We start from the raw sequence: 15,478 nt of genomic DNA, 5'->3' as shown, positions 1-15,478 counted from the left end.
AGGAGAAAGTCACTGCTCTCCAAAAAAAAAACATTGCTGCTCGTCTGCAGTTTGTTAAAGATCATGTGGACAAACCAGGAGGCTATTGGAAGAATGTTTTGTGGACGGATGAGACCAAAATATAACTTTTTTAGTTTAAATGAAAAGTGTTATGTTTGGAGAAAGGAAAACACTGCTTTCCAGCATAAGAACCTTATCCCATCTGTGAAACATGGTGGTGGTAGTATCATGGTTTGGGCCTGTTTTGCTGCATCTGGGTCAGGACGGCTTGCCTTCGATGATGGAACAATGAATTCTGAATTATATCAGAGAATTCTAAAGGAAAATGTTAGGACATCTGTCCATGAACTGAATCTCAAGAGAAGGTGAGTCATGCAGCAAGACAACGATCCTAAGCACAAAAATCATTCTACCAAAGAATGGTTAAAGAAGAATAAAGTTAATGTTTTGGAATGGCCAAGTCAAAGTCCTGACCCTAATCCAATCGAAATGTTGTGGAAGGACCTGAAATGAGCAGTTAATGTGAGGAAACCCACCAACATCCCAGAATTGAAGCTGTTCTGTACGGAGGAATGGGCTAAAATGTTGTGTGCAGGAATGATCAAAAGTTACCGGAAACATTTAATTTCAGTTATTGCTGCAAAGGGGGGTCACACCAGATACTGAAGGTTCACATACTTTTGCCACTCACAAATATGTAATATTCGATCATTTTCCTTAATAAATAAATGACCAAGTATAATATTTTTGCCTCATTTGTTTAACTGGTTTCTCTTTATCTACTTTTAGGACTGGAGTGAAAAATCTGATGATGTTTTAGGTCATATTTATGCAGAAATATAGAAAATTCTAAAGGGTTTACAAACTTTCAAGCACAACTGTAACAGGTTACAGGCTTCCCTAAAATAAAAACAACCAACCATTTTAGCAAAATGTGAATGTATGAAAAAAGGTTATTTAGCACTTTGAGCTACTGTTTGTATGAAAATGTGCTATATAAATAAATGTTGTTGTTGTTGTTGTTAATAGCCTTTTTTTGTCCTACAAACTGAAATTAAGTTGAATATTGTCAGTTATGAAGATCAAGTCTGATGTGGTTTTGAAACACGAGCCCCTAGCACTAACACCCGTCATCTTCACAGTCATTCCAAGTACACCTTGCTGTAGTCTGTGGAATGGAGCTCAATGTAAGGTTCAAGGCTGAACCTGCATTCGTAGCCGTAGTGTTTTTCACAAGTGCTATTGTTCTGACAACTTGACATATGTGTTGCTCATTATCTTAAGATTATGAGTACAAAAAAAATTGAAAGGCCATTCCTTTGAATAGGAAACATGAAGTGATTAAGCATAGTTGAGCAGCCTTGATAGAACGTTTTAATGAAGACAAAAAATTGTTTTATGGTTTGTCTTGCACATTAATGTTTTTATTAACCTACCCTTGACAATTTTCATTTATTTTGATGTTATGTAAGTAAAAATGGGTGTCATTTCTTTGAAGCCAGAGAATGATTAAGATTTTTCTCTGTTTAAATTAAGTATAATTATTACGTTCATATTATGAAAAGTCACAACACAAATGGGTTTTCAAGAACAGGTTAGCTTTGCAAATTGGGGGATGCCTGGATTCTTATTCTTTATAGTTTATACTTTTTTTCTGTCTATTTTTGCAAAAGGGTTTATTTTGCATAGCTGGTGGCTTTAAAGTAATTTGCTCTCCCTTCAAGATGCAAGTTTGTTTACTCCTCTTCTTACGCAAACTGAAAGTAACCAACTTAGCCAATGAAACTTAAAGAAAAGGCCTTTCAATGAAAGACACTCTTCAATATTTGACTTATCTTATTGTAACAAGAGCACTTAACTTGAGACCTGTTACACTTCATTATTCTGGAATCAACTTATTTCCTTCATCATTCTACATTTTACTTGAGAATGTCCAACACTTTCACCTTTATATCTCCTCCCATTGCATTTCATTTTACTTCCATGTAGAATACGTTGTTGCTGCCCACTGCTGTTTCTTGTTACTATTTAAATACTTTACTATTTGCATCGATTTCCCTTTGTATGCTCAGTATTCTAATGAAATGCCTTCTTGTGTTTTAATTGGAGTCATTCGGGCATTGAAAAAATGCTGCCATTTGCCTTCAATATCTGAATAGGGCACTACACTGACTGCAATCACTTAAAAGGATAACTTGAATATCACCCACCAGTCCTCTCTAGAGCTGCCACATCCATTCAAAATGTCAGAATTTTAAAGCTATGCCAGTAACATAAAATGAATGGGAGTTGGACTGTATACTTATCCCTCCATCTTTTAAAATAAAGGTACACCAAAAACAGTCTGACCATAAGTTATATGTTTGTCACTTCTGACAAATTATAGACATATGCCCATTCTGTACCCTTGCCAGAAAGAAAAAAAACAATCTTGTAACAATCACTCTATTATCACGTTGCCTCCTTTGCATTTTGTTTCCTCAAAACAGCAACTACACCTGTCATGTGTTCATTATTTCCAACGTTCAATTCCATTTTCTATTCACACTGAATGTTTGAATCATCACTTTGAATGCAACACAATTCACATTTACTCACTGCTTTTACTTCATTTCTTGTTACTACCACACCAACCTCACAAGGTACCTAAGACAATTCTGGTCATTATTCACCACCTATGGTAATTCTTTAGTACAAGACTTGAATAGTGTAATTCATTTGTTGCAGTCAGGCCCATGCTGCTAGTCATTAAACACTTGCTAAAATATTTAGTCTCATGTTTCGAAATGCAAAAATTTTACTGAAGCTTTATTTCATTTTGGGTTTACTCATTATCTCGATGCTTATTAATAGTGAATTGTTTGATTAAAAATAACAAGTACACATTGACAATAGTCTTCCATTGGGTCTGCCTTAAATTTTAATTTTAAATCATTAGACTCAAGAATGAATGATTCTTAGTAATGAAAACACAGTCTTGCCATCTGTCGTGCAGTGAAGCAGGTACATCAGGCTAGGCCATAGTTAGCTTGTCAAGTATTCTTAAATGAAAGCAAACTCGATACCATATGCCCATCTTTATCATGACCATTCCTCCTGAGTAAACTGAGAAGGTATCCTGTAAAGCTTTGTGACTTTTCTGACTGTTATGAAGTATTCATACCTGGCACTGGCCTAAATGTGTAGTCTTTGTCTGTTTATCATGTGAATTACCCATCACCATTTCTGACACCAATGTACTGACTTTTTCAAAAAATCTAACAAAAATTGTAGATATATTTTTCTGCCAATCCAGGAGTGTTTTGTATTGTATCTGTTCTGAACTTTCCTAATTCAAGTTTTCTGGTACCCTGGTACCCCAATCATATCTTTAAAAAGCAGGGTGGCATGATCCACTATCCAGCTGCCCTCCTATCTCAAGCTGATCTGCATTTCAGTTCTTCTGCTTGTTGGCTCCTGCCCAACTCTGTGTGTCACTGTTCCTTGCTACCCAACCATTTTGATCTTGAAGCACCACCTACCCATTTCTCGCTTCATTTACTTCTTGTCATCACCGCCCATGTCTAGGATGTCTGTTTTGCAGTATTGTCAAGACCAGGAAATTCCATGTTAGCAAATTTATGCTGCATATTGTCATTTTCAGAATCATGTAATCAGGGAAGGAAAATACACCACAATACTACTTAATGGAGAACATTTAATAGTTTAATAATAAGTTGCTGTATACATTCAGTGATTATTCTGATTTTCATGTTGCCACAAGCTGTTGGCGAAACCTGTAAACATTTAGCTACAAACCTGTTTTTATCTAATTCTTTATGGTTAAAATGTCTTGTTTTCCAATGGGGTCTGAACTGCAAAGCAAGAGAAAGTCCATCTTTTTCTACTGACTGTTTTTCATATCTAACAAAATAAAACATATTCACAATGCATCTTAATCCTCCAAATTATTATTTATTTTTTCCAGTTTGAAAATTTTAAAAGATTTATTGATGCCTCTCACTGTTGGTCATAATCTGTTGTGAGAGGTAACACTGGAACAATCGTGTCCCAGGTCTGCAGAGTATTCTGATTAAATGGGAATGAGGGATATGTAATACCATTTTCACACGCTTCTTCACTCATTCCTTGACGTGCATCTGAACAGGAATTATACCCTTACTTTTTTCAAGCATAGCTTCACTGAAGCTCTCCAAAATGTGGAGATCCCACACTACAGAAATACATTTTGGTGTAAAAGCTTCAAAGCTAATTTTAAAGCAGTGTATGTGGTAACATCTACGGTAGTCTGAATGAAGTGCCTGTTGAAGAATGGCACTTTACATCCTGCTAGTAATTTCTGATAATCGTCGTCACAGTTTATATTTAACAGCTATGCAGACGAGCTCAAATAACAGACATCCACTGCATTTTAATAATAACATTGATTGAATGCCAATGGACTTTTACATGACTGCAGAAAGCAAAAGCTCTTCAGTGTTTCTGAGAAGGGATGTCCAATAAAGGGTTCAGTAAAAGCACGTTATGTGTGAAAATGGTATCATTTCCAGCTTGGCGTTCCACACTCTTAGTGGTGCATCCAACTTTCTCCCATTACAGGAAAGAGTCTGGAATTGCCCCCCTAACAGAAGGATGACCCTAAAAGGTACATGACTTGAACTCTGGCTGAAATGCACAGCATCAGACCAACCGTGAAATTTATAGAACCACTATCCCAGCTCACAAAGCTAGTTTTACACCTTTTTAAACTTAAATATTAAGATTAAACATTTCCATATGTACCCATAGTGTGTTTTTTTTTTTGTCCTTACATTTGGGTGAATGGCTGTTTATTTATTTTTAAATTAGACATACAAGGCATTGAACTCTCCCTACACTGTATTAGCCCACACAGCTCACAGAAACTTGATGGCACAAGAACTGACCAATAAGAAACTTTTTAACAACAAGGTAGACTGCAATTCAATAGTTGCCTGGGGGTAACATAGTAAACAAGAGTCCATTTTCGATTTGCAAATTAAAAGAAAAAAAAATCTGTTAATTCAAGTATAACTTACTAATAAAATAACTATACAGCATTAAATTTCTCATAATACATTTTAAATTATTTTATAAAATATATTTTGGCATATAGTTTTTTCACTTTATTTCTTTTTCTTTTTTTCACGTGTTTGTGTAACAAAACTTTAAGTTGCTTCAGCTGAACACCCTTCTTTTATTCTTTGCAAGGAAACAGTAAAGGGATTGTCACATACAAACTTGATACAGTATAAAAAAAAATAAAACCTATACAGAGCTTACATACAGCAAAGTGTGTAGTGAATAATGACCTCTTTCAAAGCGAAAAGCCTCACACTCCAGATATTAGGCATCTTAAATATTGTGCACCTCTTCATTTTTACTAAACAGAGACAAACATTTCTTGCTACATCCTTTCTCCCCAGAAAAAGACTTGACAGACTCAAAGAAATTAATCCTTTTTTTTTTCTTGTAGGAATGCAACCAGTCCATTTGTTGTTTGTTTTTGTAGGCTGAAGGTGCTCATGGATGGCTATCAGTGTTCAATTATCTTCAGAAATATAAAAAATAAAGATCACCCACAGCCTTGTGGCCATGAGGAAAGCTCAAATAGATCAAGGAAAACACAAAGAGCACCTCTCTTATTATACAATGTGATTTTGTTTGAAACAATAAAAAGAGAAAAAATGGCAGACGTGAAGGCTTTAGTTTTTTTTTTTTGTTTTGTTTTGTTGAATTTTTTCGCATTTCTATTAAAAAAAGCAAGTAGCCACTCTAACCAAGAAACATAAAATAAAAGGTGATTCACAAATATGTTATGCTTTGAGTGTTTCAACAATGAAGAGGGGAACAAATGAAGAATGCAAAATGTTGCTTTTAAAAAGCGAAAAAAAAAAATGGTATACCAGCTTCGGTATTTTATTGTCAAATTAAAAGAAAACACGCGGCTCTGTTTGTGTCTTTTATCACAGGAGCTCTGAAATGATATTTGGATAGGTCCTCATTTCCAGGGAAACAAAGCAAAAAAGGGGATGGTGGGTGTTTTGATTTGGCATGTTACGTAGTAAACAGCAACACTGCAGTTTCCTCTCCTCGTACAGTGAACAAAAAACAGCTGGAACACAAACCCACATGTGCTCTTGCTCCTGATGCCAAGGCCATTCCCATGGGACAACTCCATCCTTTGAAACAAAAAAAAGAAATGTAACGATTTCATTCTTGTGCCCACTGCCGATGTGTTGTCAGGTTTTTTGCACTTTTCAGGCATTTTCCACATTTCAATACCCAACATCTCCTCTTCTTTAAAGAACAATATCCTTTAGCCTTTTTCCGCCAGGTGAGTCTTTGTCTCTGCTGTCGTGAAGCAGCTGATTAATCTCCCTGACCGCTGGTTCGCTGTCCTTTCCTTCGGGCTGCCGCAGAAAACTGTGATTGACAATCCTTTCAACGTCACGGCTGTGCAGAGTGTTGTAGGAGGCTGGAGGTTTAGAGCAGAGTGGGCTCTTTAAGTGCACAGGGGAAGTAAGAGGGCTTACAGCCTCTCGCCCATTTCCAGCTTCCCGAATAGCCCCACTGATCTTAGGGCTGCAGATGGGTAGGTCCACTGTCCTTTTTACTTTCACTTCACTCCTCTCAATATCCTGCCCTGGCTCTGGACCGTCCTTGCCAAAAGTGGCAAAAGTTCTTTTTGTACCACACTCTTCATATGGAGGGACATCCATTGTGGGCGCCTCTATGGACAGGGCAATAACATTGCGTCCATGCTCTGGTGATTTAGCCCGGGCTGGCATCGGTACACGAGGCATCCAGCACCGGTCTGAATGTCCAAGAATCCGGCATTCCTCCCTGCAGTGAAAACCTTCACTTGAATCTGTAAAAAAGAAATACACAATTTATTTTAAAGTGAAAACGGCTTCTGATCACTTTCAGATCATTAGCAATAGCAAAACTTAAGGCATTTAAGATAACCAAATGTGGATGAAAATAATTAAGTAAAGCATTCAAATCACACTCCACGCCCACACAGTTAGCATTGGAATAGGTGTGCTTTTAAAATGTATAATTTTTTTTTTTTTTTATAAGGCAGTACAATATACTTAGTTTAATAATAATAAATAATAATAATTTATTACATTTATATAGCGCTTTTCAAGGCACTCAAAGCGCTTTTACAAACAGGGGGGGGGATCTCCTCAACCACCACCAGTGTGCAGCATCCACCTGGATGATGCGACGGCAGCCATAGTGCGCCAGAACGCCCACCACACACCAGCTTACTGGTGGAGAGGAGACAGAGTGATGAAGCCAATCAGTGTATTCTATTTTATTCTATATTATTCAGTTTACTATTAATTTCTTTTGTCTAGAAGATATCAAAAGAAGAAGAGGAAGGAAGAGAGACAGCAAAAGTGAGAAAACAAAATAAAATGATACCCTATGAAAGGAAGTGGTGCTACTGTACATTTTTTTTTAAAAAAGTGTAAATATAATATTCTAATGTTATTCTCAAACATAGTATATATATATATATATATATATATATATATATATATATATATATATACTGTGGCATCGGACACCCAGGAGGAGGAGGAGGAGGAGGGCTTGTGCCTCCTCCAGACCGCGAGGGGGCGTCTGCATGGTTATGTTGGGGGCCTCGGGTAAAGGGCTTGGAAGCCCAGCCCTGTAGGGACCCGTGGCCACCGCCAGGTGGCGCCCCGGTGCCTGAATATCCCTGGAGCGCAGCACTTCCGTCACACCAGTAACTGCTGGGGGGAAGACGACAGGGGACACCCAGACGGCTTCCGGGTGCGCAGCCGGCACTTCCGCCACACTGGGGCGTGTCTGCGGAGGAGTGCCGAGAAGCAGCTGGAGCCCATCCGGGTTCCTATTTAAGGGGGCCGTCTCCCTCCAGTCGATGACAAGAGTCGGGTGGAAGAGCGGCAACGTCTGGAGAAGGGAGGAGGCGGTAAGAAGAAAAGAGAGAGAGAGAGAGAGATAGAGAGGAAAAAGAGAAGAAGAACGAGAAGGCATTGGAGTGGCCTGGACTGAGGGGTATTGGGGATTAGTGAGCTGAATTGTAAAGAAGGATGAAAAATAAACGTGTGTTTGTGAATGACATTAACGTGTCTGCCTGTCTGTGTCCGGGGCGAGGTTCACAATATATATACTGTATATATACACATATACATAAGAATATATATATTCTTATATAGTATATATACTATATAAGAAGAAGAAGGGACTTGAGTTGCCTCGAAAGCTTGCATATTGCAATCTTTTTAGTTAGCCAATAAAAAGTGTCATTTTGCTTGACTTTTTACTACATTCATAATGCCTAACACGGTACAACACCCTAGTACTACTTAGAAGCATGAAATGTAGTTTACTAAATGAGACATATAAACATACATTTATGCAAAAAATTAAACCAATTAATTAATTAAGCATAAGACTGTCCTATTGTGACTCAATATCATGTAATGCATCAAATATAATAAAATGTACCTGTGTTTCTAACACCATTAGACTTGGCTAATGAAAAGAGAGAAGTCACATTATGAAGGGATACAAAGGTGCTCTGGCCATGTTTCTTGACACACTTCCATTAAATAATTTGTTGGCTGAAAGTGTTCAATGGCAGACAGGATGCAGTGCAACTTGGTAAAAATTTGAATCCTTCCAAAGTCATTTATATTGTTTCATTGAATAATTCTTCTTAGGAGTTGAGGCAGGATTTGTATTTAACATATCTTTTATATTGGGATCAGCTCCCCTTCTGCCATTTATTCACATTTGACCCTTTTCTTCAACAAGAAGTAAACAATAGATAGATAGATAGATAGATAGATAGATAGATAGATAGATAGATAGATAGATAGATAGATAGATAGATACTTTATTAATCCCAAGGGGAAATTCACAAATATAAAAGGCTAAAACAATATTTACCCTAGTTCAAAGCAGTCTTTATTTGGGGTCTTTATTTCTGTCTTAGATCTGTAATTTGCTATAAGGTGGTTTAAAAGAAGGCACTCAAATATTTTAATTTCTTTGGAGAGAAGGACTTCTGTTAAAACAGTGATATGTCTCTTAAATCAGAAACAACATTCCACCTGCTATACGGCAGCATTGGTTCAGCATTGGTGTGTCTGCTCTTCTTTGATAATTTAAATTCAACCATTAACTGCTACTGAAAAGTGGAAAAGATATTATTTGGGAATAATTAAAAGCCATGATAAAACCTAGCTTTACGCTGTATTACTTTAAAACATTATCAACATCAATCATTGTCAAAGACCAGTGGATTAAAATTGGAGGCAGGTAGTAAGACTTTTAATGGATAAATATGGTTTTGTAATAGTTGTTTTTCAAAATTAATGTTTCATAATATCAGTGCCATTTTTGTCCCATTGTTTTTTGTTAGTATTTCCATGGTGACTGAAACCACAGATTTCAATGTTCCTCTCCCATTACTAATGACTGGATGATACTGAAGAAGTTGCTTAATTTGATTGTATTTTAACTGTTATAAAGCAAGTCATTCTGAAAGCTGTACTATTAACTGAATAGTGTTCTTTGAGAAAGGGACTATTAAAATCAAAACTTACATTATCTCAATATCCACTCTTAAAAAGAGCAAAAAATGTCCAGAACTTAAAAATACTGGGCACCTGTCTATAAATAAGACAGTTTGTTACTGCAGTTAATTGAGTAATTTTTAATTGAATTGATTGCATATTTTTGTACACTCTTTGCTTTCATCATTTTTATTTATTTTTACCAACTAACAGCATATTTAAAGCTAATGTACTTCCAAAAATAGAAAACGCAGCATCAAGCTGGAAGCCAGGGGCACACTGGGAGTTGTATTTCCCATTCCCCTTAATACTGACTCTTGAGTGCAAAGGCTGTAAAATGTAACTGTGAGTCCATTTTAATTCACATTCTTCACTTAGCTGAGCAGATGATTAATATCTACATGTTCTTTTTATCTAATTTCAGCCAGGCTTTGACAGCTAAATGATTGGACAGGACAAATTTAGGGATATGAAGTGCTGCTTCTGAGCCAAGAGAAGTACTTTAAATGTCACTGCTTTAGAAATAAACGGGTATTTGAGAGGTGAAAGAGAGAAATGAAAGAGAATAGGATATTTAACTTTAAAGAAGCAGATACCTGGCTAGAATGTTGACACTGAAGTAGGGATGTGCAGACCAAGTAGCATTCAGTGATAAGAAGGGGATTAAAGGAAGATGAAAGGAAGAAACACAATGAAATGTGATATAAAAGCAAAAGAATCAGCTTTAGATCGAGTGAATTAACCAGATCAGTGACTTCAGACAAGAAAATCTTTAAGAAAGTATTAATATTAGAATCTTGTACAAGCAATTTAATTTCAACCATGGTGAGCAGAGCTTATTTATATGAACTGTTTTAAGAGATTTTGTACCTGCCACATGCCCTAATTATAAATCTGGCTATTCAGCTCAGTCCATGACTCACTCCACAGAGAGCTACAATGGTTGCAGCTTTTTCCTGTAACCAGTTCCTTAATGACATGGTGAATGGCAAAGGTTATTGAAATTATTGTTTTACTTTTATATTGTAATTATTGCTTCCCAATTTTTAAGACCAGACTGAAGATTTTGAATGACATCATAGGCTATCCCAGGATTGGTGGCTCCAGGTTTTTGGTCCAACCCAATTGCTTAATGAGAAGTCAGTTATTGCTGATGAAGCACTTATTGCTGAAGCAATATTTTTCTACTTCATTTTAGATGAATTGCTTGTTAAGATTTTCCATCTTTAATTGCTTATTTTGGTCTTACAAAGCTACACTCACTGTTTTTAAAGGTTCTGTATCTAAATACGGATATAAAATCCATACATAACATCCAACGTCCACCTGTCTGTATGTCTGTGTGCTTTTCATGCGTGTTTTTTTCTATAATTGCTTGAACATTCCGGTTGATTTTGTGACTTCTCTCATCATGCTGAGTATCATAGTTCGCTTGAGGTACCACTTTATTTGTTCAAATCCAAGTCAGCGGCTGCGGGCTTCTTGGGGGCCCTCACTCACGCGCCAGCCTCCATTTGAGTCGGTCTACCTCTCTCCACATGTTGGAGTGTACCTTGCCTCTGCTTAGCTAGTGATACCTGTTTGGTCAACAGACATTATCATCTACAGATTGTTAAGGAGTAACATTTGACATTTCTGAGAGAGAGATCAGAGCTACGTGTGTTTTAGAGGGTAGCTGCTGATAGCCAGAGATATCATGGCCATGTGTTTTTCTCCCCAAATAGGGGCTCTCTCCCGTCAGAGCTGAACACGATCAGATATAGTGCCAAAATTTGACATTTGAGCATACCTACCTCCATTTGGCCAGAATGATATTTATAACATTTTTTTTTATTGATTTTTAAAGTTTGTCCTGTTTCACTACTATGTGGGAGGAGCCGCAGGGGACAGCTAGTTACTAATAAGATGCAAATGACAAAGAAACCAGCTGTTCTTCTAACTTGCTTCCATTTATAACCGTGTGTATTCATTGTGGTCTGTCTGTTTTAATAAAATATTTAGAAGGAAAATGAAGAGAAAAAAGTGAAGGCTTGAGAATTGCTTATCCATTTTAGGACTAAGCTAAATGGTCCTAAAACATTAGGGCATTGGGAATCCGAAATGAGATAAGAAACTGAGAAACTAAGAAAAAGAAATCAACTTAAACAAAAAACTCAATAAGATCCAGAAATGATGCGATTATTTACAGTGGAAACCTGCACCCACAGCATCCCTTGTGGTCTTCCATGACCAAACATTTGTAGCCATGCAGGTACTGTACTGTTTGAATCATCCCAGTGACATTATACTAGGGAATTGCCTGTTCCGAATTGTCAATGAAAGCATTCAGTGTGACACACTTCTAACTCTGGAACTAAGCTGTTGCAAGACCATTAATAATAATAATAATAATTCATTACTGCGGTGGGTTGGCACCCTGCCCTGGATTGGTTCCTGCCTTGTGCCCTGTGTTGGCTGGGATTGGCTCCAGCAGACCCCCGTGACCCTGTGTTCGGATTCAGCGGGTTAGAAAATGGATGGATGGGTGGATAATTCATTACATTTATATAGTGCTTTTCTCAGTACTCAAAGCGCTATCCAATGTTGCTTGATTTCACATTCTATGAAATTCAGTATCAAAGGGAACTATTACATCTCTCATAAGCTAACAACTCCATTTAAAGAGCAATTGTCAATTGCTTTTAACCAAATAAGATGTGTAAGAGCTTAAATGCTCTAAAGCTGACTTTTAACATATTATCAAATTTGGGTGCACTCCTATCATTGAGTGCTCACTCCTACATTCTCACTCTGTAACTCTCTCTCTCGCGCCTAATTTTTAGTTCTTAAAGCCCATTTTTATAGTAAGTAGCATGAAAGAACCTATAAGCAAAACTGATTGTTTTCCATCCTTTATATTTTCTTTTTATTCTAAAGCATCCAGCCTACACAATTTCTATTCATGTTTCAGTTATGTAGTATGTAATTATCATATATTAAACTATTTTTTTTCCATACAACTACCTTTTTCTTGCAAAAGGAAGAACCTGGGATAAATTCTATTTTATTTCACTCAGATTAGCTTTTTTCCAGCTGTGTTGGTTTTGTTGTTCTTGTTAAACATTTTGGGCTCCTGCTGCTGATTCAATGATTTGTCATATTGCTAATGAGAACAAAAAATCCAAATAGTCTCTAACCTGCCTTAAACAAAAAAAAGAAGAAAAGAAAAAACAGAAAAAAAACTAAATGATACAGGCAGACTGGTCTTTGGAGTTCAGCACCATTATCATTTTGGATAATAGTATAACAAGCCATCAGCTAACACTGGCCAAACAGCAGAGGTATAATTTATTTAGATGATGAAGTTCTGTAACTCCCAGTCACCTGTAACATTTAGAATTTGCAGAATTTCAGCATCTTCATCGAATGTCTGAATAAGTAAGTTGAATAAAACTCACAAACCAGTAGAAATGGCATTGACATGTTTTTATGAACATCTTCATCTTACTGTTATGCGGAAGAGGGAATAAGGAGGGAACCAACCCCAGATGGGACCCTAGTCTACTGCAGGGGGCAAACACACATCCGTTTTACACACACAAACCTCAGCTTTGGAGTCATAAATAACTAACATGTTTGTCTTTGGGAAGTAGGTGGAAAGCAGAGTACCCAGGGAAAACCTACAAATACAGAGTGACAGAACATAAAAAATTGATGCAGATAATGATCAAACTTGCAACTGAATCCCGCTGTCTCAAAGCTGACAAAGCTGAATGCCAATTAAAAAAAATGCATACACAATATGAATTGAGGTAGTGTCTTAAAAGTTTTTTTTTTATTTTATTAATAGCTTGCCTTAGAGTAAACAAACCCCAATATCTGCATGTCTTCCCTTCATGTAGCCTCCTTAACCCCATTATTTATTTTTCAAATTTCCACCTGTGTAGTTCCTCCCAGTGGTATGTGCCTGGTTTACCATCATACACCCCTGCCATCCACCGACTCTACTGCAGACAAATAGCGACATTATTAGTAGATGCCCCAAAATCTCAGCTGGTTTGTTTTCAGCCAGAACTGCAGAAGCTCTACAGTAGTTTAAGTGTCTAAAGAATAGTTGAGCTCCTTGCCCAGTCATTGGCATCCTGTGTAACATGACATAACATTCATAAACTTACATAATATAATTCAGGGTTATGGGAAGCTGTGAGGCCCATAGAAGGAATCACCAACAGTTCATTTTAGGACTCAATTATGCACACTTCCACAAAGAGCCAATTTCCAATTAATCACATACATTTGTCTTTAAAGATATGTGAGGAAAACGAGAGCAAAAGCACATACAGATACAGGGAGAATCTAAAATCTGAAATCTCCACACAAATAAGTCTGAACTCAGGGTACTTGAACTATAAGGCAGCACCACTAATCACTTTGCCATCATGTCATATTAAGCACATTCTTAAAAATCCAATTATAATATTACAAAAAATTTTCAAATGAACTTAGTTCACAATCGTGAGGCCAGGGTTCAGAAGCTTCACCAACAGCACTGGTCTTATGGCAAGAATCAGTTCTAGGCAGGGACTGACACACCATATTTACAAAGAGCCAATTGGGAAGAATGAATCTGGAATCACCAATATTCTGCAGCTGTAAGGTATTATCAATTAACCTAACATGAACAATCTTTGTGGATGTGGGTTAAGGTTTCTAACCCAGGATGCTGGCTTTATGAGGCAGCAGAGCAAACCGCTGTACCACCATACTGCTCATAATCCAATTTTTCACATTTTAATTGTAAGCACTTTTTTTTTGTGATATCAATCTGCATAGTTGAATAATATTTGTTGCCCTGTACAACAGACTGTTTTTTATGACTATTTATTTCTTGTGTTTTGCTGGCAGAGGTAAGGCTGCCATCACACTCTAATCCATCAGCAATTGTTTTGTCAGCAATGAAAACAACTTTTCATCTTACCATCACATTGAGATATTCAAAAATAAAACATACACATATAAAGACACATTTTGTTAAAAGAATACTCAAGAATTCACAGTGACAAGTAGAAAAACATTGTTCTTATTCATTGTTTTCCCAATGTACATTTAGATAACCATCCATATGCCCAATGAAGGGAGAGATCCCTGTATAAAAGTCAAACAATTTAGAGATCCTTCATTTTCAAGCTGTCTAAATAATTATTTCTGTACATAAGAAGAAAGTACTAGTTTGTTCATGAGTCGGTTAACTGTTTTCCCTCATATTTTAATACAAAATTGTCACTGCCTCTGTTGTTAATTTGCTTTTCCCAATAAAGTGCTACAGGCCACAGGAGCTTTCCTTGTCAGCGTAAGTGTGTCACGAGTCAAATATGAATGTAATATGCACTCATCACAGGGTGTACTCAAGCATACCCACTCTCATTCACAATTGATCTAATCTGACTCAATGTACATAATCCATATAAACATGGAAATTAACTCAAACTGCTGAAGGTTAGGCGTGACAGCACTAAAACTGTGACTCGCTTCATTGCTGAAGTAATATCAATATATGGCTATTTCTGAAAAAACAACCTGCAGGACATCCAGATCCTTCATTCAGCTTGCTATCATTCTATGCAATGCTCATAGAAATAGCAGTCCAATGTCCAAATATCCCTTTTTTCTGTCATATACCAGTATATGTATATGCAGTGAGTATTAATAAAGTTGAGACATTTGTCTCATTCAATTTTGCACCACTTTTATTTTCTGAAGCTACCTTCTTGCCCTTATCCCCACAACTTCACCTCACTGCCCCTCTTTGCCCAGTTACTCTTTGCGTTTTGAACTGCCTCAGTCTTTTTTTCCTCACAATGTGACAAAATTTTTCTTTGTCAATCTCAGCTATATACTGT

The 15,478-nt window shown here is 36.8% G+C and overlaps 1 protein-coding gene across 2 annotated transcripts in view; it reads right to left on the bottom strand.

Moving 5' to 3' along the window:
- Positions 1-3,687: 3,687 nt before the first annotated feature.
- The window catches only part of pcdh19 (protocadherin 19), a 123,389-nt gene continuing 111,598 nt past the window's right edge, over positions 3,688-15,478 (bottom strand). For both annotated transcript variants that reach the window (XM_039766001.1, XM_039766002.1), the window contains exon 5: positions 3,688-6,889. In XM_039766001.1, the coding sequence (XP_039621935.1) occupies positions 6,321-6,889 (569 nt within the window). In that variant the 3' untranslated portion in view covers positions 3,688-6,320. The remainder of the gene's footprint in view (positions 6,890-15,478) is intronic.

This window comes from Polypterus senegalus, chromosome 10 (genome assembly GCF_016835505.1).
Source record: "Polypterus senegalus isolate Bchr_013 chromosome 10, ASM1683550v1, whole genome shotgun sequence".
Lineage (NCBI taxonomy): Eukaryota > Metazoa > Chordata > Cladistia > Polypteriformes > Polypteridae > Polypterus > Polypterus senegalus.
Note: the sequence above shows the minus strand (reverse complement) of the source record. Positions and strands in the feature narration are given on the sequence as shown.